Source organism: Sus scrofa, chromosome 6 (genome assembly GCF_000003025.6).
Source record: "Sus scrofa isolate TJ Tabasco breed Duroc chromosome 6, Sscrofa11.1, whole genome shotgun sequence".
Taxonomy (NCBI): domain Eukaryota; kingdom Metazoa; phylum Chordata; class Mammalia; order Artiodactyla; family Suidae; genus Sus; species Sus scrofa.
In genome coordinates, this window is record NC_010448.4 from 1,722,423 (window position 1) to 1,748,079 (window position 25,657).

Below are 25,657 nucleotides of genomic sequence, written 5' to 3' on the forward strand. Positions count from 1 at the left end.
GAGTCTGTTTCTCCCTCTTTTGCAGCGTCTGGAGGCACCACATTCCTTGGCTCGTGGCCACATCACCCCGACCTCCGCTTCCGTCATCACAGCCCCTCCTGGGACCGCCCGTCCTGCTCTAACAGGACCCTGTGTGTTCCTGACGCCCCCACCCAGACAATCCCGCGTAATCCCCTCATCTCAAGAGCCTGACCTCAATCACATCTGCAAAGGCCCTTTCTCCACGGAAGGTCACATAGCCACAGGTTCCAGGGATTATGAGGTTCTGGGTGGCTCTGGGGGCGGTTACCAGCCTACCTCCCAGAGAAAGCCCTCGATGACACAGCAGCCACTCAAGGCCACCCCACCACCTCCTCCTGCAACCCGCATCCCCCCAGCCAAGGGGACCTGGTTCTGCCCGCCAACAGGTCAGCAGCTGTTACACACTTGAAATGCACATGTCACTCAGCCATGTCTGCCCCAAAGATGGTGGCGACAGAGACCTGTGCCCTCGGGGGGGGGGGGGGAACAGTCTTTGCAGCCTCATTCGTAAGATGAAAGATGGGAAGCTTTCCTTCATAGAGCGAGAGTCGGACCACAGTGGTGCATCCTTGACACGGAGTATGATGCAGCTACACAGATAACACCCTGAATGGAAAGAGGCCCTTGATGCAAATGAAGGGAACAGAAAAACAAGAACAAAACAAAGGCACAGGTCAACTCCATCACTGTCCCCGGAAGCGATGTGATCCACTGACCTGCACATGTGATGGAAAAACTAATTCTTCCCCAGACTTTAGACAATATTACAAAGCCACAGTCATCAAGACAGTGTGGTACTGGTACCAAAACAGACAGACAGACCAATGGAACAGAAGAGAGAACCCAGAAATAAACCCAGACACCTGCGGCCAATTCATCTTCGACAAAGGAGGCAAGAATATAAAATGAGAAAAAGCCAATCTCTTCAGCAAGTGGTGCTGGAAAAACTGGACAGCTGCATGTAAATCAGTGAAACTGGAACACACCCTCACACCACGCACAAAAGCAAACTCGAAATGGCTTAAAGACGTAAACGTAAGACAAGACACCATCAAACTCCTAGAAGAGAACATCGGCCAAACATTTGCTGACATCAACCGCACAAATGTTTTCTTAGGTCAGTTTCCCAAAGCAATAGAAATAAAAACAAAAATAGACCCCTGGGACTTAATCAAACTGACAAACTTGCACAGTGAAGGAAACCATTAAAAGAAAAAAAAAAGATAAGCTATGGAATGGGGAAAAATAGTTTCAAATGATGCAACCGACAAGGGCTCAATCTCCAAAATATACAAACAACTCACACAAATCAACAGCGAAAAACAACCCAATCAAAAAATGGGCAGAAAACCTAAACAGACATCTCGCCAAAGAAGACATGCAAATGGCCAACAGGCACATGAAAAAATGCTCAACACCACTAATTAATAGAGAAATACAAAGCCAAACTACGAGGTACCACCTCACCCCAGTCAGAACTGCTGTCATTACTAAGTCAACAAATAACAAATGCTGGAGGGGGTGTGGAGAAAAGGGAGCCCTCCTGCACTGCGGGTGAGAAGTACATTGGTACAGCCACTGTGGAAAACAGTATGGAGGTACCTCAGAAAACAAATACAAAACTACTACATGATCCAGCATTCCCGCCCCTGGGCACATATCTGCACAAGACTTTCCTTGAAAAAGACACATGTACCCGTATGTTCACGGCAGCACTGTTCACAATGGCCAAGACATGAAACAACCTACATGTCCATCGACAGATGAATGGGTTAAGAAGATGTGGTATATATACACAATGGAATACTACTCAGCCATCAAAAAGAGCCAAATAATGCCATTTGCAGCCACATGGATGGAACTAGAGACTCTCATACTGAGGGAAGTCAGTCAGAAGGATAAAGACAAATACCACATGATATCACTTATATGTGGAGTCTAACATATGGCACAAACGAACCTTTCCACAGGAAAGAAACAAACTCATGGACTTGGAGGACAGACTTGGGGTTGCCAACGAGGAGGGGAACAGAGTGGGATGGACTGGGAGTCTGGGGTTAGTAGATGCAAATGATTGCATTTGGAGTGGATAAGCCATGAGGATATAAGCACCAGGAATTATACCCAATCACGTGCGATGAAACATGATGGAGGAGAATGTGAGGCCAAGAATGTGTATATAAATGTCTACCTGGGTTGCTCTGCTGCACAGCAGACACTGACAGAACACTGCGAACCAACCACAATGAGAAACATTTTGTTTTATTTTTTATTTATTATTATTATTATTTTTGTCTTTTTGCTATTTCTTGGGCCGCCCCTGCGGCATATGGAGGTTCCCAGGCTAGGAGTCCAATCGGAGCTATAGCCACTGGCCTACGCCAGAGCCACAGTAACGCTGGATCCGAGCCGCGTCTGCGACCTACACCACAGCTCTCGGCAATGCTGGATCGTTAACCCACTGAGCAAGGGCAGGGATGAACCCGCAACCTCATGGTTCCTAGTCGGATTCATTAACCACTGAGCTACGACGGGAACTCCAAGAAACATTTTAAAAACAAAACTAATTCCCTCCAAGGAGAGAGCCAGCCTACCGTGGGACATGGTTAGTGGTTACCTTATACTGGCTGCCTTACTACTTCGTATTTTCACAAGGATAGGTTCCTTTCACATTTCAACAAGGAATGATGTGTATAATACACTACTGCCCCCACTTTCAGATCCTTAAACATCTGACTCCTTTAAGATGGAAAGATGCCCCAGTCCGAGAGTCCCACGCGCTTTCCTGGCAGACAAGCTACCCTCCGAGTCTGGGCCCACGCGAGGGCTTGTGCTCTGTCCCCCTGCACCTCAGGGGCGACCTGGTGTATGTCCTTAACTCACGGGAAAAGAGGAGACAGAGCAGGAAACACAAGGGAAACGGGTTGCCCTGGGGCCCAGGCAGATGCCCACTCAGGGCCGGGCATTAACAAGTGAGTGGGGGGAGTTCCCCGGTGGCCTAGTGGCTAAGGATGCAGTGTTTTCACTGCTGCGGCACAGGGCAGATCCCTGGCCCTCGGAACTCCTGCATGCTGTGGGCGGGACCAAAAAAAGAAAGGTGCCTGGGGATTTGGAAGCCCAGAATCCTTCCTGACCTGGGCAAAGCTGTGTTAGGAGAGGACTCTGAGAAAGCCTACCAGCACCCCCGTATTCACAACTGGGGCCCCCAGAACCTTGTCCAGGTCTGAATGGGCTGAGAGCAGGAGCAGAGCGGAAGGCAGCACCCCACTGTGATGTCTGGCCCTGTGTGGCTCTGAGACCCGGGCGCTGCCCTCTTGGCACAGGGGACCTGGTTCACAGCCCTGCTGCCTTGGTGCCTACTTCCCACCGGGCTGGCGGGGGGGGACCCTGTCCTTCAGAAGGGCCGGTCTGCCTGGCAGGAGGATCTGTGGGCACCGTCAGTTAGCTGGTCCATCATGGGTGCGGGGGGAAGGAGTGGCTGCCCACTTGCCCAGAACTTGTCATCTTCCCCCTAAATGCCAGCCTAGGTCCCTCCTGGCTCCACCTGCCGCGGTTCTGCTCACTCAGCAAAGCATCACAAGATGGGGGCGTCAGCGGACAGCCCGCACGTGGGCCTATGGCTACAGCCCTGCCCACCGCCATGACGACCCAGTGGCCTCAAAGCTCTGCCATGGCGCCCCATCCACGCCCCCCACAACCCCCTGCCCACCCAGGGCTTCCCAGGTGGGGGCGAGAGACCCAGAACAGCACAGCCCCCCACCTGCACCTCCCCCCTCCCCCTGCTCACCAACTGCCAGGAAGCACAGTTGGTTCCGAGTTCTGGGTTGCAGGTTCAAGGCCAGAGGGGAGCCAGGCCAAGAAGTGGGGGTGGGGACACAGGCACCTGCTCCACTCTCTAGCCCCTTCCCCTCTGTGGGGGCAGGTTCAGGAGCGAACCGGTCCCCTGCTGGGTCTCAGTGTGGGGGCTGTGCGGGTGCCACTGACACATCTGGTGTCAGCCCCACGCAGGACCCAGAAGGTTTACCTCCCCCCGCCCACCCCCACCACCCCATGGAGCCCGCGGACCCCCGAGGCCACCCAGCAGCTGGGATTAGGACTGGCCCACGTCCGGGAGGATGGGCCCAGCCCCGAGATAGCCCAAACCCACAGCAACTGGAATTTCTTCCCCATGAATTTTGCAAGAAGACACAGCCTTGCTGGGCCCCCGGGGTTCCGCCTAGTGCCCTTGAGAACCTGCGGGCACCAGGAGCAAGCGGGGACTGGAGGTCTTCCCGGAAAAGGACAACAGAGTTGCACCACCCCTGGCCCTCGCGAGCCTGGCCCAGTGACCGCCCCCCCAGCCCCCAGGGTCCCAGAACCAAAGGAAGGCCTGGGCGCCGCCCCCCACGACAAAAGGAGATGGGGTCTAAGGGGTCATTGATTCGCTCACTCATTCAAAAGCAGCTGCTGCGCAGATGTGTCGACGCGGAGACGGGGCGGGACTCAGCTGTGAGCACAACACATTAAACCCGCCAGGTGGCCGTGACGGTCCAACAGCCCCCTCCACTCACGTGACCACCTTGCAACCCTTGACCTCTGCTCCCAGTAACGTTACCTTGAGGCACATCACGGGGGAGGAGAGGGGTCCCAGCCACAGGACCACCACCAGCCTCCCACGTAGCTCATCAGAGCAAGAGTCCTGGGAATTCCGGGTCCCCACAGGCCAGAGCCCTTCCCACCCCTGCCCTCTGCAGACAGGGCCTGTCGATGCCAGGGTGCTGGGCCACCTTGGAGTGGAGACAGCCAGCCTCGTCCTGTCCCAGCCTGCCTTCCTCCAGGGCCTCCTTGCCTCTATCTGGTTTAGGGCTGGAGGGATACGAGAGTGTCGGGGGGCTCTGTGGCTCAACACAGAGGCGTGACAACCTCTGGGCTACATGCTCTGTGCCTCTCATCTCTAGCAGGTGACAGGTGTATATTCTGATTCCCAACCAGACCGCAGGCTGGTCCTTGGAAAAACCAGGACCTCTGGTGACTGGCAGATCCCAGCCGTCAGGTTCCACCTTCTGGGCCAGCCGGCTGCAGGAAGCACAGGGATGGACTGGACGTGTCTGCCACGGGAGAGGGCGACGGGGATGGAGAAGCAGCAGGCGGGGACAACCGCCCTGGGAAAGGCTGCCTCAGAGAGTCCGAGCGTGTGAAGGCAGGATGTCTCCACCGCCGTCCACAGCCGTCAGAATACAGGCTGCTTGAACAGGTTCACCAAGAGCCCCCATGCCTCCTACTGGGTTGTGGCTGACAGCTGCTGGGTGACAGGGCAGGACGGGGTCCATGGCAGCCCATTAGTGACAGGTACTTACAGCGGGGTAAGCAGACCCAGCAAGACCAAGTCGCGGGGGAAGGACAGCAGTGCCTCTGACTCCGTCGGGCCTGGGCTGCCCTCCCTGGCCCACCTTCCCCTGACCCTCGGCCCCCGCTTTTGACCCTGATGGGGTGGGAACCTCCACCACCTTCACCTTGAGCTCAGGCTCACCTGCACTCATCTCCTTTTCCCTGGGGACCTGTGAGGCACCGGAGCGCAGGCTCCCCAAGAAGGCAGGTTCTCAGGCCCCACCCAGACCCACAGAGACAGAAGCTCCAGGGTGGGCCCCAGCCACCTGCATCCTCCACGCCTCCCGAGGGTGCTGAGGGCACCTGAGCACCACCTGGAGAGCTTTTAAGGGCTCTGAGGCCAGGTGGTGACCCCGGCCAGGGACTCAGCTTCTCTGGGGTGGGCTGCCCAACGCGCCTGCCCCGACATGACCCCAACACACAGTGTCGGGAGTGGGGGGCAGAGATGCTGAGAACAGCCTGCATCCCTGCCCTGACAGGAGCTCCAGCTCCCCCCGAGTGGTGTCGTCAGGCCCCAGCCCTGAGAGGTGACCCCGAAACGGAGGTGACCACAGGAGAGCCCATGTCCCTCTCCTCACAGCAGCCGACCCCCCAAGGGAGGGTCCGGGGTGCCGTGAGGCCCGGCGGGTCTTGGCTGTGACAGTGACGGGGCCCGCCCGGGGCCAGGCACCCACAGCTCCACGTGGCTGCCGCAGCCACTTTCACGCTCCAGTGGAGGGTGGGCCTCGGGGCTCCCGGGACGCTGACCTGCCTTCATCCGCTGGCTTCGCTCTCCAGGACGGCCGCCTCTGCTCCTCCGCCTTCTTCCAATTCTAAGCCCATTGAGAAAAGGCAGAAGCGGAAGGAAGGCTTGTCCTCATCCCCGGGCACCAGGAGGTGGCGAGGCTGGGACCACGCGGACGCGCGCGCGCATACCCATCCCTTGCCAGGCCAGCGGGGAACAGAGGGGCGGCCAGGCTCAGGGGACGCCGGGGAGGGGGACAGGCTCACATCAGGCTCCAATAAGCTGAGGGCCTTGTATGCTGCTCCATCCCAGCTCCATCCCCTCCTTCCACAGGGAACCTGGCCCAGAGAGGGTGGGCAGCTTCCCCGGGCTGCTCAGCACCGACAGAGCCAAGCCAGACATCTCAGTGAGCCAGCCCTCAGCACACGGAGCCAAGGCCACTGAAGCTCCCAGGCTTCTCGGCAGAGAGGCAGGCGCCATGGCTCCTGACTCACAGGTGACAGCCCGGCACCTGCCCCGGGTGGGGCCCCACCCACCCCACTCTTCATGGAGACCGGTACCCCCGTTTCTGGGATGTGTCACAAAACTGCCCGGTGTCCCATATCCCAGGACCAGGGAGCTCGCCCGGTTATCAGACTTGATGGCAAAGGCAATTCCAGGGACGGCCGCCCAAAATCCCATGCTTCTGCCTTGCCAGCAGCCTCATCTCTGAGGACACCGTCCTCCTGCCGTGTCAACTGCCTCCTGTCCACGGAGGACAGAGAGAAAACCAAACCACACGAAAGGTAACAGATGAGCCACAGGAAGGAAGGAACCGCGCCCAAGGCCAGACCGGGTCGCTGGCGGACGCGAGACCGGCCCCAACGCTGCCGCCTGCCTTCCCGTTCCAGGGTCCCGAACCCCTCGGGGTGAACAGAGCAGGGCTGGACCCGAACCCTCGAGGGTGAACAGAGCAGCGCGGGACCCCACGCACGAGGCAGTGACCCCTCTTCTGGCGCAGCTTCTTGGAATGGGCTTCTCTCCCCCCAAGACCCCAGACATGAGGGGCCGACCCTGCCAACAAACCAGAGCCACTTTTTCGATGTCAGTGTGGATCAAAGGCCACTAAAACCAGAACCAAATGGGCTGAAGTTTTACTGGCAACAAGGCTGGGACGGCCTGAGCCATTAACTGAAGAGTAACTCCAGGCCTGCCCCTGCCGGCACACAGAACCATCCAGAAAGGCTCAGGATCTGTCCTCCCGGACACCCCTACCTGACCAGCCTGAGGCGGATGAGGCAGCCTCACCTCCCGCCCCAGGCCCCACACCTCCCAGGGCAGAGCCAGGGCTCTGGCTTTCAACAGAGCAGCTTTCTCCAACCTGCAGCAGGCGCTTCCTGCTGCCCAGAGCCTCGCGGGACAGACCTGGGTTCACACACTTACCTCTGCGGCTCCCAGGGAGCCTGGGCTCCCTCCTCCAGTTCTGAAACCCCGACCTTGGCACCAACACCAAAGACACCTCAAAACCCAACATGGTGCCCACCAGCGGTCCACTCTGGACCCACTGCTTAGGGCCCGGCGGCCCCGCTGAGCCCCCGACGCAGTAAGCCTCATGCCATCAGGACGACTGTTGGCCGACAGCATCAAGTCACGAGCAAGCCCTGGGCCAGCGCTCCAGCCGGTCTGTCCCACCCTCTCCAGGGCCCATGGAGAACCTGGGCCTCAGGCTGGGGTGGTCGGGACAGCTTCCACGGTCCCCCACATCCCTGCAGCCCTGGGCACTCCACGCCACCTGGACCGGCGGCCACGGGGGCAGCACTGCGGTCTCATAGCCGGCAGCTGTCCCATGCATCTTACGAGCAGAATGGCCCACCGTCTTTGGACAGCAATGTTTTATGTTAAACACCAGCATATAAAACAGGCAAAACAAAAGGAAAAAAGAAAAGAAAAAAAAAGAGGAAGAGAGGTTACAAGACTCAGAAACTCCAGATCCATCACTTTCTTGCTCTGTGGCAGAACCTCGGAGGAACCCTGGGGTTCCACAGGGCACAGTTTGAGAAACACCAGTGTAAGCCTCATACGGGGCAGCAGGACGGACCAGGCCAGGCCCCGTGAGCCCAGGACCACCCCGCCACCCCGCCACCTTCCTACCTGGAGGCCGCGATCTCCGCCTTCTGCTTGGCGATGGTGGCCGCCCGCTCGGCCGCCTCCACGGCCCGGTCCACCTTCTCGCGGATCTTGCTGGCGCGCAGCGGGATGAGGTTCTTGCGCTTGCCGCTCACGAGGATGTTCTGCTTGTACTTGCCCTCCTCCTTGGTGCCGTCGGGGAAGGTCATGCAGCCGTAGCCGTGCCGCCGGTTGCCGGCCCACTCCCCCTCGTACTTGAGCCCGTCGGAGCGCTGGCTGACGCCGAAGCCCGAGCGCTTGTCACTCTTCCACTCTCCCACGTAGGTCTCGGTGGTGGTGGCGTCGATGTCGTCCTCGATGACGGACAGCTCGGCCTCGCCCTCGCCCAGGCTGATGGTGGAGTGGATGTCGCTGGCCGTGGAGCTGACCGTGCTCATGCCGGCCTCGCTGCGGAAGGAGCTCTGCTTGCTGCGCTGGCTCGCCAGGCTGCTCTTGGACTCGGACTTGCGCAGCTTCAGCCCGCTCAGCAGCGAGCGCCGGAACAGCCCCTTCTTCTTGCTCTTGAGGATCTCGGAGTCGCTGTGCGCCACGAGCACGAAGCCCCCCGCGACACCGCCGGGCTGCCCGCCACGGCCGGGGCGGCGTCGGGGTGCAGCGCAGCGCCGTTGGTGTGCTCGCTGCGCAGGGAGTTGATGGAGGTCCTCAGGGGCGAGCGGATGACCGCCGCCATGCCGTAGGGGACACTCTGCCGAACGCCGTAGCCCTGGCGCATGCCGCCGACCCACTGGCCCTGGTAGGTGCCTGCGGAGACAGAGCAGAGGGTGAGCCACGGTGCGCCCCGGCCTGGGTGATGCGGCGAGGTGCACGCGGAGCCAGACCCACCGTCAGACGGCGGGGGGTTCAGGATTTCTATCACTGATGTCCTTTTTCAGACCCTCCCCTCCTGCTTCCTGAGGCCGAGACCTGTTTTCTCCTTTAGAGGTGGGGGAGGGGGAGGGGAGGGGTCCCCAGGCAGAAGGCCCAGCCCTGGGAGACAGGGAGGGGCGTGGGCAAGGAGGAAACACACCCTGGGTGCTACCAGGGGATCATGGGGCCCTCGAGGCGCAGCTATAGGGACCCAGATCCAGGCTACAAACTGGATACCGATGAGGCTGCCTTGGAAGGTGCTGAGTTCCCCATCGCTGGAGGCATCCAAGAAGAGTAGAGAAGGCCTCTCGGCAGGGACACCTTAAGGCATTAAAGTCCTATGATCTCCTAAAGGATCAAAAGTGGGAGCTCACACAGAGACTGATACGCGCATGTGCCCAGCAGTCATTCATTCACCGTTCAGCCTCCAGAAGGAAGGAAATCCTGCAAGATGTTGCAGCATGGATGAACCTCGAGGAGCAGGCTAAGTGCAACAAACCAGTCACAAAAACACCCAGGCACCGCTCGAGTCAGACTCAGAGACCGAGAGGAGGGCAGAGGGAGGGGCTCGGGAGGGGAAGCAGCAACATTGGCCTCACACACAGGCTTTCCGTCTGGGTGACGGAAGAGCCTTGACAACAGAGGTGACGGCTGTATGACACTGCGAAGGTGACCAATGCCAATCAACTTACAAGTGGTTAGAAGGGCAAGTTTTATTTTCTCTGTGTATTATACCATAAAAAACCTTAAAAAAAAAACCACCGGAACTGGGCTTGTATGCTTGCTCTACGTACTGGCTGTGCGACTTTAGTAAAACGCCTCTAAGTTTCTCCCGCCCTAGGGGGTTGTGCAGATTAAATGACACTCAGCACGGTGGCGGAAGGGCCACCCAACCAGAGCTTTCCGCGCCTCAGGCCGCAGCTGTCCATGCTGGGCGGCGAGCACCACCCCTGCAGGAGGCTACACGCCTTGTGCCCCCGCACCCCCTCCCAGAGGCAGCCAGCCTGGCTGCAGGCAGGGTTCAGTCACAGAGTGACAGGGGAAAGGTGGTGGCGATTCTGTGCCCCTGGGCAACCCGGTGTGGCCAGGCTGGGAGCCACACCTGGCACCTGAGAGGGTGGGCTGCCCTGCAGAAACCAGCTCCCCAGACCAAGGTGAGGTGTCGGAAGCAGGACCTACAGGCTGGAGGGCTAGTCCCACCTTCCAGAACGGACACTGTCGCATAAACATACAAACAGAGACAAAAACAGAGTTTTCTGAGCAGTGGAGCAGGCAGAGCAAGGGCCCAGGGGTGCCCTCACCCTCCTGCCTGCCCTCTGAGCTCCCAAGCCCTGGCCTTCCCCAAGCCACACAACCATGCCCCTGCAGAGCCGAGCGACCAGGACGACGGACACCCCCAAGGCTGCTTCCACATCAGTGGAGAGAGGCAACACTCTGCACGTGATCCCGCAATCCCATGATCCCCGGTCCCTGGATGGGCTGCCCGAGGCCGGAGAGGGTCCCAGCTGCGCTCAGGCTGCGTCCAGACAAGGTGAAGGGAAGGGGCTGCACACCCAGGCTTCACTTTACAACACGTTGTTCTATGTCCTCGACGGACAGAGCCACGGAGACAGAGCAGGTGGACTCAACGGACAGACCCACGGAGACAGAGCAGGTGGACTCGGTCGACAGACCCATGGAGACAGACAGCAGGTGGACTCGACGGACAGACCCACAGAGACAGAGCAGGTGGACTCAGCGGACAGACCCACGGAGACAGAGCAGGTGGACTCGACGGACAGAGCCACGGAAACAGAGCAGGTGGATTCGGTGGACAGATCCATGGAGACAGAGCAGGCGGACTCGACGGACAGAGCCATAGAGGCAGACAGCAGGTGGACTCGATGGACAGACCCACAGAGACAGAGCAGGTGGACTCGACGGACAGAGCCATAGAGGCAGACAGCAGGTGGACTCGATGGACAGAGCCACGGAGACAGAGCAGGTGGACTCGACGGACAGAGCCACGGAGACAGAGCAGGTGGACTTGACAGACAGATCCATGGAGAGAGACAGCAGGTAGATTCGACGGACAGATCCACGGAGACAGACAGCGGGGGGACGGTCGCCCAGGGTCGGGGGAGGGAATGGAGTGCTGGCTGAGGGGCTCAGGCTTCCTGTGGGGCGATGAAGACTGCCCAGAGGTAGACAGAGGTGGCGGCTGGGCCGCACCGTGGATGTGCGCCGTCCCACTGATACGCTCATTGGGTTTGTTTGTTTAGGGCCGCACCTGCAGCACACGGAAGTTCCCAGGGGTAGGAACTGGAGCTGCAGCTGCCGGCCTACACCACAGCCACAGCAACGCAGAAGCTAAACTGCATCTGCAACCTAACTGCAGCGCACGGCAACGCCGCATCCTTAACCCACTGAGCACGGGCAGGGATGAAACCTGTATCCTCATGAACACTAATCAGGTTCCTAACCCTCTGAGACACAGTGGGAACTCCCGTTTTTAAAAATCTTTTGCCTACTTAGGGCTGCACTTGCGGCACATGGAAGTTTCCAGGTTAGGGGTCTAATCGGAGCTGCAGTTGCCAGCTCACACCACAGCCACAGCAATGCCAGACCTGAACCGCATCTGAACCTACAACACAGCCACAGCAATGTCAGATCCTTAACCCACTGAGTGCAGCCAGGGATCCAACCCACATCCTCATGGCTCCTAGTCAGATTCATTTCCACTGCGCCACAATGGAAACTCCCCCTTTTATTTTTTTAAAGTGCGTTTCGCTATTGCGGAGTCGATCCCCGAGTCGGCTCTGCCTGGGTGGCTGGACCCATCACTCAACAGCAAAGGGCTGGTACAGATCAAGAGAAGGAAGGCGGGCCCTTGGCAGGGAGACGGCCGCTCCCAAAGGGAGGCTCCGGGCCAGCCTCCACTGGGCCACCGTCCCTTTCCTTCCTGTTTGGAGGCAGCAAAGGGCTGAATTCAAGGCCCTGATTCTCCACGGCCGTTCAGTTGAATCTGGCTGGTTATTTGCAAAACCCCAAATGCACTATTTTGTTTTACACCCCAAGCAGCTTGTTTGTGGGAAGAGAGAAGCCAGCCCAGCAAAGGGCAGACCACGCGGGGCCCCAAGAGGTGCCGCCTTGCTGTGCGGCCCCCAGGGACAGGGGTAACTTCCTGTCTACACCTGCACCCAGATCCGGGCCTGCAGCTGGGGCTGCCCCTCCCAGGGAGACACCCCGATGCAGGTGGATCATGGAGGGAGCACACCTGCTTCTTTTTTTTTTTTTTTTTTTTTTTGCTTTTTAGGGCTGCATCTGAAGCATGTGGAGATTCCCAGGCTAGGGGTCGAATCGGAGCTGTAGCTGCCGGCCTACACCACAGCCACAGCAACACCAGAACCGAGCCGCGTCTGTGACCTACACCACAGCTCATGGCAACGCTGGATCCTTAACCCACTGAGCGAGGCCAGGGATCGAACCCGCAACCTCATGGTTCCTTGTCGGATTCATTTCCGCTGCGCCACGACGGGAACCCCCCCTGCTTCTTCCTAACCTCAAGAGGGCAGGGTCGCCCCCAGAGGACCCTCCCCTGGACCCCGCCACCTTTGCTGCCCAATGCAATGAAGGTGAGGGACAGTCCCTCTGTCCCCACTCCCCAGAACTCAGTCCAGGCGACCGACAGGACCTCAGGTGAGGAAACACACCTGCCTGATGTGGCTCTGAGATGCCAGCTGGAGAGACCCGGGCTCGCAGGGAAGATGCGCAAGGAGGTGGAGCCGGCAGCGGGCCACACGCTCAGGCAGCGGCAGTGGCCCTGTCACAGGGCACGTCGGCATCCCGAGCTCCTGCCCCAGCCAGGTGCGCGTGGCCCGAGCCTCCATTTTCCTAACGGGCTCCAGGCGAGGCCAACCCTGTGCTTGGGGACCCGCTCTGAGGTCCCGAGACCACTGCTCCAGGCGCAGGCACAGTCCACCTCGGAAAGCTGACGCCGACCCATGCCGCTCAGCCGGCCCCACCTGGCCTCAACCCCGCTGCTGGCAGCTCGGGCGATGTGGACACTGCTCTCGCCAAGTGACACCTGCTTCCTAGGGCCCCGTGTGTCTCCCAGTCTTTTATTTTCCTCCTCTGAAGCCCCCACCCGCTGCCGACCTTCCAGAGTGTTCATCACAGAGCCCAGGGGACCAGCCTCTGCCATATGCCCAGCAGACGACCAGGTCAGGCCAGCCAGCAGGAACAGCCTCCAAGGACACCAAGAATCAGCCCTGGATGGGATGGGAGGGGGGCAGCTTCCCCCTGAGTGGCACGGAGCCCAGTGCAGACATGGCTCAGCCACAGCCCTACCCTGGGAGGTACACTCATCCACGGCACGTGACAGGAGTGGCAGGAAAGGGTCCCACCAGGGGGCCTGCTGGGCTTCACAGACGAGGGCCTGGGTGGACTCCCTAGCCTGCGTGCAGGGTCTCAGGTCTAGAGGCAACTGCGCCGGCCCCCTTCCCCCAGTAGGCCCCACACGGTACCCAGGTGTCAAGCCTGCTTTCCTGTCCAGAAACCTGCCACTTGCTGGGCTGACGTCACCTGGCCTGCCTCCTGGGCCCATCCCCTCCTGTGGGCACAGCTGATGGGACCCTGGTGAGACCCTCCCCTGGGCCAGCACCATCTCACCCTGTGGGACCCCAACAAGGTGACATGGTGGCCTCCTAGCAAGAGGGAGTGGCACTCACATGACCACTGCCTGCTGAAGACACAGAAGGAAACCAGCAGGAGCTGCTGAGAGAAGTGGCTGGGCCTCTTCCCTCCGAGTAAGGACCAGGGGCCACTCCCGGGTGCCTGGCTCCCGAAAGCCTCTCCTGCCTTCTTACACCTAATAGTCACCTGACTGCTCTGAGCAGGTTTCACCTGATGCCCCAGAGCAGTCCCCTGTCCTCAGGGCCCTGTCTCTTGAGCACCCAGGCACCTTGCAGCATCTGGGTGCTGGTGCCGGGCAGACCTGGCATGAGAGCCCGTGGCACAGTCTCCCCACAGGTGGCACCAGCAAGGCTCCAGGCTCTTTCACACAGGTGGACAGAAGCACAGGCCCTGCCTTCCTGCCTCACCTGCAGCAGCCTTCATGCCTGGCATGGGAGGGGGTGACACACAGAGGGCCCCCATCCCTGCGGCCATGTGACCAGAGTGAGGGCACCAAGCCATGCCCCACTCCTCTCGCTTCAAGATTTAGCCAGGAAGTGGCTTTTCCAGCGTTTCGGCAAACGCATGGCCACATACACACTTCATCCAGAGTTAAATGCAACTTCACAACACAGGACATGGCCCCAGAATCCCCAAGCTGCATGGGACTCTGAAACAGCCAGGGAGGAAGCAGGTGCGGCCAAAACGTGCCCAAAGATGACAAGTGGGTCACCTGCTCTGTGTGCACGTGCATGCCTGTGTGTGTGTGTGTGTGCGCGTGTGCATGTGCATGCGTGTGTGTGCGTGTATGCATGTGTGTGTGTATGCATGCAAACACACGTGCGCGCACGTACACAAAGAAGAAACCACATTCCTGGGACCCAGCTCTGACCTTCAGGGTCAGGACAGCGAGAGCGCCAGATGAGGTATACGTGTCACAACCCTCAGGTGGCTCTTCCTGTCGGCGTGCCCAGGTGTCAGGGACGTGGGGAAGAAGACCAGGAGGTGAAGGAACGAGTCCAAAGTCACCCAGCCCATGAGCAGCAGAGCCAGGGCAGCAGTATCCCAGCACAGGGGGCAGGGCTATGTTCTAGAACCGTCCCTCACAAGGTAGCCTGCACCTCTTTCTACATCACATATAATGGCTGCAACCATCGCAACGCATGAAGGTTCCACAGAAACAAAAGAATAACCAGTCCTCATTTTTTTTTTTTCTGTCTTCTTAGGGCTGCGCCTGCGGCATACGGAGGTTCCCAGGCTAGGGGTCGAATCGGAGCAGCAGCTGCCGGCCTGCACCCCAGCCATAGCAACACGGGATCCGAGCGGCAGCTGCGACCTACACCACAGCTCACGGCAATTCGTTTCCACTGAGCCATGACGGGAACTCTTTTTTTTTTCTCTTTTTGAGTCCTCATTTTTTTATAGCTAATCTTTGTTCACGATGTGAAGTTGTACTTATGACCACTTCCTAGAGTAAAACCGCTGGGTCAAAAGGAAGATTTTCCCAAGGTACTTTGGATAAACTGTCCTCAGAGAAGACTACGTAAGAGTGGCCATCTCCTCGGTGCCGTCAGACGGCATCATTCAAAAGGGACTGGGAGGAGCTCCCGTCGGGGCGCAGTGGAAACGAATCCGGCTAGGAACCATGAGGTTGTGGGTTCCATCCCTGGCCTCGCGCAGCGGGATAGGATCCCGCGTTACTGTGCTGCTGTGGCCTGGGAACCTCCATGTGCCATGGATGTGGCCCTAAAAAGGACAAAAGACAAAAAAAAAAGTGATTAGGAGTTTCTACTGTGGTGCCACAGAATCGGCGGCATCTTGGGAGTGCTAGGACGCAGGTTTGATCCCTGGCCAGCACAGTGGGTTAAGAACCTGGCATTGCCATAGCCACGCTCTAGGTCAGGACTGTGGCTCAGAGCTGACCCCTGGCCCAGGAACTCCATATGCCATGGGGTAGTCACAAAAGAGGGAGAAAAAGTGTTGTCACTGGGCAGCGAGCGGTTATGGTACAGCTCCCAGAATGCTATGGAAGGAACTGCGTTCCCCCAACTCCGTAGGCTGAGGTCTCACCCCCAATACTACAGAATGGAAGCCTATCTGGACACAGGGTTTTGGTTTTTTTGTTTGTTTGTTTGTTTTTGTCTTTTTGCCATTTCTTAGGCCGCTCCCGTGGCATATGGAGGTTCCAGGCTAGGGGTCCAATCGGAACTGTAGCCGCCGGCCTACGCCAGAGCCACAGCAATGCGGGATCGAGCCGCGTCTGCAACCTACACCACAGCTCATGGCAATATTGGATCCTTTAACCCACTGAGCAAGGGCAGGGACCGAACCCGCAACCTCACGGTTCCTAGTCAGATTCGTTAACCACTGCGCCACGACGGGAACTCCTGGACACAGGGTCTTTAAAGAGATGAGAAAGTTAAAATAGGCCCCTGGGAGACAAGCACACGAAAGGATGCTCAACACCCATCACTCAGGAGACGCACCTCAAGACCCCACCCCGGGTACCACCTCGCTCCCTACGGATGAACATCAGAAAACCTCCCACACAGAGGAGCAAGTGCCGGTGGGAACGTGAAACCATGTGGCCACTGTGGACAACAGCATGGCAGCTCTTCACAACGTTGCAGCTCTTCACAACGTTGACCATAGACCCAGCGCATGATGCCACAGTTCCACTCCTGGGCCTGCAGCCACACGATTGGAAAGCAGGGTCTCAAGTTGACACCTGCGCACCCATGTTCACAGCAGCGTCGCTCACCAGAGCCAAGACCTGGAAGCAGCCCAAGCGTCCGTCAGCAGACAAAGAGAGTAGCGAAACGTGGTCCATCCAGCTAATGGAGCATGACTCAGCCTCAAAAAGGGAGGAGGTTGGGACACCTGCTACAGCCTGGGTGAAGCCTGAGGACATTAGGCTAAGTGAGACGAGTCAGGCAGCAAAAGACAGACACTACATGAGTCTACTTATATGAAAGGCTTAGAGACAGAAAGTCTAACGGCTGTGGTGCCAGAGGGTGGGGGGTGGGGGTTATCGTTTAATGGGTGTAGAGAGGTTTCATTTTACAAGATGAAACAGTTTCTGGAGATAGAAGGTGGTGGTGGTTGCACAACACGATAAATGTATTTAACACCAGTGAACTATGTGCTCAAAAATAGTTAAGATGCTAAGTTTTATGTTCTGTGCATTTTATTTATTGCAATCAAAAAGTGAGGAGTTCCCGCTGTGGTGCCGGGGGTTAAGAACCAGACTGCAGCAGCTTGGGTAGCTGCGGAGGTGCAGGTTCATTCCCCAGCCCAGAAACTCCCATGTGCTGCAGGTGCAAGCATTAAAAAAATAATAGTAATAAGCCCCTCAGGGTGGGCCTTAACCCAACGTAACTGCTGTTTCTGTGACAGGAAGTGACACCGGGGTAGGCTCACAGAGGGACAGCCACGCACAGACGCAGTGAGGGCAGCCGTCCACAAGCCAAGGAGAGAGCCTCCAGGGCTGCAAGAGCATCACTCTCTGCTGGCTTCTCCCCCACCTGCAATACCCTGCATGGCCACCCTGGCCAGCCAATAATGGGGTTCAGCCAGGTCTCTTGCCAGGCGACCGAACCACATAAATAAGAACTGAAAGTGGTTTGCAGCCAATTAAGCCGACCGTGCTCTCTTCCCCGTGGGGGCCCGGTGTGCGATGGCTGCAAACAGCAGCCTCCTCGGTAGTGTGTGCAGCCTGCTGCCGGTATAGGCTGCCCTAAGGGGCCTTGGGGACAGCCCTCTTCAGTGGACATTCATGACCGGCATGCTGTCCCCAGTCCGGGCTCCAGACAGGCATGCGTGGTGCCTTTGGAATGCCCAGGGCACGGTGGCCCGCGTCCACACTGGCCACGTCATCATGTCCATCCGCACCAAGCTGCAGACCAAGGAGCAGGTGATTGAGGCCCCGCGCAGGGCCAGGTTCAAGTTCCCCGGCCGCCAGAAGACCCGCATCTCTAAGAAGTGGGGATTTCCTCAGTTCAACGCAGGTGAATTTGAAAACACGGTGGCAGAAAAGCGGCTTATCCCGGATGGCTGTGGGGTCAAATACACCCCTAATCGCGGCCCCCTGGACAAATGGCGGGCCCTGCAGTCATGAGAGCCTTGGCAGCACTGCCCTTCCTTAATGCTCACCAGTACATCCTACTTTGCTGTCAAAAAAAAAAAAAAAAAGAACTAAAAGTGGAAGAAGAAACCCAGAGAAAAGACAGAAAGTCAGGGGGAGAACATATCAACAATGAATTAAAAAGACATCTCCCCTCATGCATGACACAGGAAAAACAAACCAGAAAACCACGCCCCCGGGATACCAGGCAGGTGATGAGGGTGCGGGGGAGGCGTGGGACCAGACTCGGGACTATTAGCAGAAGTCCTCATTCTGAGACCCTGCCCGCTTATCCGCGACACCCTCCGACCCCGACCACTCAGGTGCTGGCAGCTAGGATTCCTGCCCAGGCAGGAGAGGGAGAACTTCTGGGGATAAAGTGGATCAGGTCACCCGTGAAGGCCACCATGCAGACTCTCCTCGGTGTACAGCCAGGGGTCATCAGACACTTGGAGAAAGCCACCAAGAGGGAAGAGGCCAAAACATACAAAAAAGGCAGAAAACACAGGAGGGAATCATGAAAAATGCAGAGTATGGAAGACGTCAGGGACGCCAAAAGTTAGATCCTCAAAGAGGTAAGACGCTGCATGCACAAAATGAGAATCAACTGCAATAACAGAAAAGGAAAATCAAAGAAAAAGAGCTCCCGGGAATGAAGAGTGTGATGGCTAAAATGAAAATTGTGGTAAGAGAGTTTGAAGATGAAGTCAAGGAAATCTTTCAGAAACTAGAACAAAAAGAAGAGGTGGGCAAAGGAGTGAGAAACAGTGAGGAGAAAAGTGGAGTCATCCATGAGTCATCCAGAAGGCCCCACATCTCCATATTAGCAGTTCCAGAAAGCAGCGAAGGAAAATTACTGAAGATATAAAATGGGAAAGTGTCCCAGAAATGAAGGATGAACACGTCCAGGCTGAGGGGATCACAGATACCAACGCACACAGAGAAAAGACCCAAACCATGTCATGGCCTCGGGAAACCCCAGAGCCGCAGCAACCAACAATCCCAGGTGCTTTCGAAGAGGAAAAACAGGCCTCACGCAAGGGGCCAAGGCTCAGCATGGCACAAGACTTTACCACCGACACCGTGACCTGGAAGCGGCCCCCCAAACTCCAAACAAACATGGCTTTCAACCTAGAATCCTCTACACAACCGATTTATCAAGTCATCATGCCACAAAATCTACCTTCCAAGCATCCTTTCTGAGGAAGCTACTGCAGGGTGTGCCCCACCAAAATGAGAACGTCAACCGCCAAACAGCAAAGAGATGGAGAGACCCCACAAGCACGGGGCGGTGAAGGGGATTCCCAGGAAGCAGAGCGGAGTGAGCAAGATTTTACCCGTGTGTATACCAAAAAACCCTGTGCATCTCATGGAAGAATGCACAGATGCAAAAATGCAGATGGGTGGAGCTATACACACTGAGGCCAATTATAAATGATACATGGATTTTTGCCTCAAGGCGGGTCAGAGACCCTAACCCTACATTTTTCAAGGGTACAACTCTATTTTTGACAAAATACAACACACATTTTTGACAAAACTCTCCAGAAATTAGGCATAGAGGGAACCTACCTCCACATGATAAACACCATGTATGACAAACCCACAGCGAACATCATTCTCAGTGGCGGGAAGCTGAAAGCTTTCCTGCTAAGGTCAGGAGCAAGACAAGGATGTCCACTCTCACCACTTTCACTAAACATCGTTTTGGAGGTCCTAGCCACAGCCATCAGAGAAGAAAAGAAATAAAGGGAATCCAAACTGGAGAAGAAAAAGTAAAACTGTGGCTGCTTTCAGATGACATACTATGCCTAGAAAATCCTAAAGATAGTATGAGAAAACTACTAGAGTTTATCAATGAATTCAGTGAAGTTGCAAGAGACAAAGTTAATACACGTAAATCTCTTACATTCCTAAACACTAACAAGAAAACCTAAATAGAAATTAAGCTAGAGGTCGAGCCACAGCCACTGTAGAAGCAACACCAAGCAGTTATGTTGTGAGCCACACGGGAAGTCCGAGAAATTAAGGAAACAATCCCATTTGCCATCACATCCAAAAGAGTAAAATACCCAGGATTAGACCTACCTAGAGAGGCAAAACACCTGTACTCTGAAAACTGTAAGACACTCAAGAAGGAAATCAAGGGGGTAGGAAGATACACCCTGCTCTGGAATTGGAAGAATACTGTCAAAATGACTCTACGCCCCAAGGCAATCTACTGATTCAGCAAATCCCTATCAAACTACCAATGGCATCGTTCATAGAACTAGAATGAAAAAAATTTTTAATTTGTATGGAAACACAAAAAGACCCTGAATGGCCAAAGCAACACTGAGAAAGAAACATGGAGCCAAAGGAACCAGGCTCCCTGACTAAAGACCATACTACAAGGCTACAGTTATCAAAACAGTACGGCACTGGCATCAAAAACAGTCATATAGCTCAATGGAACAGCACAGACAGCCCAGAAACAAACCCTCACTCCTACGTCAATTAATCTACGACAAAGGAGGCATGAATATATAACGGAGAAAATACAGTCTCTTCAATAAGTGGTGCTGAGAAAACCAAACAGCTACATATAAAGGCATGAAATTAGAACACTAACACCATACACAAAAATAAACCCAAAATGGATTAGGACCCGACTGGCTACTATAAAACTTTTAAAGGAAAATACAGGCAGACACTCTCTGACATAAATTGCAGGAATATCTTTTTGCTTCCACTTCCTATAGGAATGAACATAAAAATAAAGAAACGGGACCGAACTACACTTAAAAGCTTTCACCTAGCAAAGTAAGCCATAAACAAAACAGAAAGACAACTCAGAGAATGGGAGGAAATCTTTGCAAATGAAGTGACCGACAAGGGTTAATCTCCAAAGTATACAGAATATCTCATACAGTGTTATCCCAAAAACAAACAACCCAGCTACAAAATGGCCAGATGATCTAAACAGACATTTCTCCAAAGACAGACAGATGGCTAAAAAGCACATGGAGGAGTTCCCGTCGTGGCGCAGTGGTTAACGAATCCGACTAGGAACCAAGAGGTTGCGGCTTCGATCCCTGCCCTTGCTCACTGGGTTAACGATCTGGCATTGCTGTGAGCTGTGGTGTAGGTTGCAGACGCGGCTCGGATCCTGCGTTGCTGTGCCTCTGGCATGGGCTGGTGGCTACAGCTCCGATTAGACCCCTAGCCTGGGAACCTCCATATGCCGCGGGAGCGGCCCAAGAAATGCCAAAAAAATAAAAAATAAAAATAAAAAGCACATGGAAAGGAGCTCAGCACGACCAATCATTAGAGACATGCAATGAGGTACCAGCTCACACCGTCAGAAGGGCCATCATCAAAAAGTCTACAAACAACAAATGCTGGAGAGGGTGTGGAGAAAAGGGAACCCTCCAGCACTGCCGGTAGGAATGTAAGCTGGTGCAGTGACCTTGGAGGACAGTATGAAGGTTCCTTAAATAGCTAAAAATAGAACTACCATACAATCCAGCAATCTCACTCCTCGGCATACATCAGGAGAAAACATTCATTGAAAAGATACATGCACCCCAATGTTCACTGCAGACTATTTACAATCGCCAACACATGGAAGCCACCTAAATGTCCATCGACAGAGGACTGGATAAAGATGATGGGGTACATATATACAAAGGAATATTACTCGGCCATAAAAAAGAATGAAATGGGAGTTCCTACTGTGGTGCAGTATGCTAAGAATCCGACTGCAGTGGCCTGAGGTGTGGTGGAGCTGTGGTTTAGTTCCTGGCCCCGGGCAATGTGTGGAAGGATCCAGCAGTGCCGCAGTTGCAACCTGGCCCGGGACTTCCATATGCCACGAGTGCAGGTATTAAAAAAAAAGGAAAAAAAGAATGAAATAACGCCATCTACGGCAACATGGATGGACCTAGAAATTCTCATACTAAGTGAAGTCAGTCAGAGAAAGACGAGTATCATACGAGATCACTCATAGGTGGAATCTAATCAAAAATCAAACAAAAGCACTCTCCTTTTCTCTCTCCCCCTTCCCCTGAGCCTGGCTGGCCTTCTCTGCAGGCATCTTCTCTGTTAATAAACACTGAATTTGCCTCAACAACAAAAAACAAAAACAAAAACAAAAAACCACTTAAAAAACGGAAGTAGACTCCAAGATTTTGAAACCAAAATTAGGGTTACCCAGGGGGAAACGTGGGCTGGAGGGATACTGCGAGGTTGGGGCTGGTGTGACACACCACTGGATGTGAAATAGACAGGAAACAAGGACCTTCTGGAAAGCACAGGGAACCAGACTCCATCCCGTGCGGGAAAAGAATCTGAAAAGGAACGGCCAGGGGGTGTAACTGGCTCACTTTGCTGCACACCTGAAACCGACACAACTGTGCAGGTCAACGAGACTCCAATAAAATTTATAAAACATAAAGAACCAAAGTCTGAAAAAGAAGGGTCACCTCTACACATCTTCCGGAAAGCAGTGAAGGAAAACGTACCCATGAGAAAAGACGCGCATGTGACAGACCCACGTCGAGATGTGGGGATTCGTCCCTGTGGAAGCAGCACTCAGAGGCGTTTTACTGAGCACGGGAAGGCGGGGCAAGGAATTAACTCAAAGACACTATGCATTTGAAAAAATGGGGCTCTCCCTTGGGGCAGAGCGGGTTCAGGATCGGGCGTTGTCGCTTCGCAGCTTGGGTCGCTGTGGTGGAACAGGTTCCCTCCCCAGCCCGGGAACTTGCACGTGCCACGGGCACAGCCAAAAAAAGACAAAGAAACAAAAGAAAAAAGGGGCGTTACTGACTTAAGACGTGCATGAACAGTATCTCAGGATGTAGACTCTGTGCTTTGCTGTCACGGCAATAAGGAAAGCGTGAGGGGTCTTGTAATGATGACAACGGGCCACGGGCTGAATGAAGACTGTCAGCAACGCTGGATCGGAGATGGAAGAGAAGAGGAAAGTGGGGCTTGGGTTGGTTTTGTCTGCTTTTCAGGGCTGCGCGTGCAGAATATGGAGCGTACCAGGTGAGGGGTCGAATCAGAGCTGCAGCCCCCGGCCTACACCACAGCCGCGGCAACGCAGGATCCAAGCCACACCTGCGACCTACACCACAGCTCACGGCAACGCCAGATCCTTAACCCACGGAGCAAGGCCCGGGAGCGAAACGAGCAACCTCCCGGTTCCTCGTTGGAATTCATCATTCTTACTGAGACTACGTTGGAGTCTTAACGCCCTGAGCCACAATGGGAACTCCTAGCGTTTCTTTGTTTCAAGAGGGGACTTGACAGTAGTTTTAGGTTTACCAGCAAATGGAGCCCAAGTGCAGCGACTTCCCACTCAGCCCTCACTATCCCCGCACACAGGCGTCCTGCCCTGAGCCCGGGCACTTGCGCAGCCAACGAGCCGGTGCTGACCCATTCCATGCACTGCCACCCGCACCGTGATTTCACAAGGGTGATGACACGACCCACCATCACCGCACCCTGCACAGGGGTCCCAACACCCTAAAAATCCTATCGGAGGAGGAAAAAAATGGGTCCGAACTCAGAAGAAGGAACACTTTTATTTCCATCGTGAAAGCCACCCTGTACTGCTGCCTTCTTAGTCTGAGGCACCTGGAAAACCCTCCAGGGCACAGTTCAGGAACCACAGCCAGGCATCCAGACACTCAGCTAACATCAAGCATCCCTCGAGTGCCAGGTGCTGTCAGGGCAACACGGGCGCTCAGAGAGGTAAGGCGACTTGGCCAAGGCCACACAACAGAAAGGGGTGACGATCTGAACTCCCCCAGAGCTGTCCCCAGAGCCAGGAGGAGCTGCAGGGATGAGGGACCTGGCCCCCACTCCCCCGCCCTCATTCCCATCCCCACTGGCTCACAGGTGCAGGTCCGGGGCAAGTCTGAGAAGTGGCTGGTCTGTGGTTCCCTCTGAGCTGCCCCCCACCATCATCCCGTGCTCGCCTGTCACCCCGGCCTCCCTGGGAGGGCAGAGCCTCCTTCCCCACCTGCCGGGTGTCCAAGTCCACCAGTTCTCACAGAGGGCCTGGGGGAGAGACATTGTACCCACTTTACAGGTGGGAAAACCGAGGCAGGATGAGGTTCAGTCATGTGCCCAAAGTCCTGACAGAAGCAGAGGAGCCAGGACCCACACCCCACATGCTGGATCCACAGTCCCACGTTCTAGATGATTCTCCTGCACTGCTAACCCCAGAACAGGGGGTGAAACCGGCATCCAAAAACGCAGCCTGCAGCTTCCCCCACCCCGCATACTGCTGGCCCAGAACAGCAGTTCTGAATGAGTATCCCTCAGGAGAGCATCTCTGCACCAGCACGAGGAGCTGGCCTGGGCAGCTGGTCCCGGGCATCGGGAGGACCCTGGGTTTTGCTCAGGAAGCCTGTGGCTGCTGCCCCCTGGTTGTCCAGCCCTGTCTTCTTTCCAGGGTCAACAGTCCAGAGGTGCGAGCTGCAGACACCTGAGCCACCCTCCCACCGGCTTCCAAGTTTCAGCCTCCTATCCTGTCAGGCCTCATGAGCAGGGACCACCCTTGTCCCCTGGGATCCATGCTCCACCCCCGGCCACTCAGCGGGCGCCCAGGCTCCGCTGCCCGAGGCCACAGGGCTGCCCTCCTACAGTCCGGGGTTGTGGGAAACACGTGTGAGGTGAGGGCAGCAGGGGGCGTGGGGCAGGGGTGGGAGACGGAGGTGAGGCAGAGGGCCCCTCACCAGAGCGGCGGGAAGTCAGGCAGGTCAGAGCTGGGATCCTGCACAGATGCCCTGACCTGAGCCTCCATTTCCCCACCTGCACAATGGGGCGAAGAGCCATGTGCCTCGGAACTACAGAGAAGGCACAGCTACAGACCAAGAGCCAGGAGCTGGAGCAAGACCGACGCTCAGCAGCCTTCAGAGCTCGCACAAGTCACCTGACTTTGCGCGTGAAGGGGCCAGTGACAAGAGCCACCCTGCGGGCTGCTTATGGAGAAAAGTGGATCCGGGTTTGCAAAACCCCTTGGGACGGTGCTGGGCACAGGGTTCAGTACCTCACATCAGAGGCCGCAGGGGCGCACGGGACCAGGCAGAGGACCTGGGGCCACCACGGATGCGGCTGCTCTGTGCCGTGGCTCTCGGGCAGCACCAGCACCACCTGAACCTGATGAAATGCAGATTCTCAGGCTCCCCAGGCCCACTGAAGCAGCACCGCAGGCGGTGGGCAGATGACCGGGGCTGTGACGCCCTCCAGGGGACTCAGATGCCAAGGAGATCGAGAGCCCAGGTTCCACCACTAGAACCACCTGCATCAACCCCCACTCCGCCCAAGCACACGGATTCCGCGGGTGGGGGAGAGGCCTGGGCAGCAGAGGGTTTTGAAAGCTCGCAGATGATTCTTATTTCAGCACCAATAATCACTTTCCTTTTCAATTTTTTTTTTTTTCTGTCTTTTTGCCTTTTCTAGGGCCACTCCCGCGGCATATAGAAGTTCCCAGGCTAGGGGTCGAATCGGAGCTGTAGCCGCCGGTCTACACCACAGCCACAGCAACGCAGGATCCGAGCCGCGTCTGTGACCTACACCACAGCTCACGGCAATGCCAGATCCTTAACCCACGGAGCAAGGCCAGGGATCAAACCCACAACCTCATGGTTCCCAGTTGGATTCATTAACCACTGAGCCACGACAGGAACACCTGAAGTTGTTTTTTGCGGACCAGCGGTCTTATTGCTGAAAAGTGACGAATGGTCAAGCTCCCAGCTTCACCC

The 25,657-nt window shown here is 56.1% G+C and overlaps 1 protein-coding gene and 1 pseudogene across 1 annotated transcript in view; one reads left to right on the forward strand and one right to left on the reverse strand.

Annotated features, from left to right (window-relative positions):
• Positions 1-25,657, reverse strand: part of JPH3 (junctophilin 3) — an 89,879-nt gene that overhangs the window by 45,291 nt on the left and 18,931 nt on the right. Inside the window, 2 exon segments of the mRNA XM_013998131.2 lie at positions 8,243-8,825; positions 8,828-9,019. Coding sequence (XP_013853585.2) covers positions 8,243-8,825; positions 8,828-9,019 — 775 coding nt within the window.
• On the forward strand, positions 16,233-19,532 carry LOC110261438 (annotated as a pseudogene).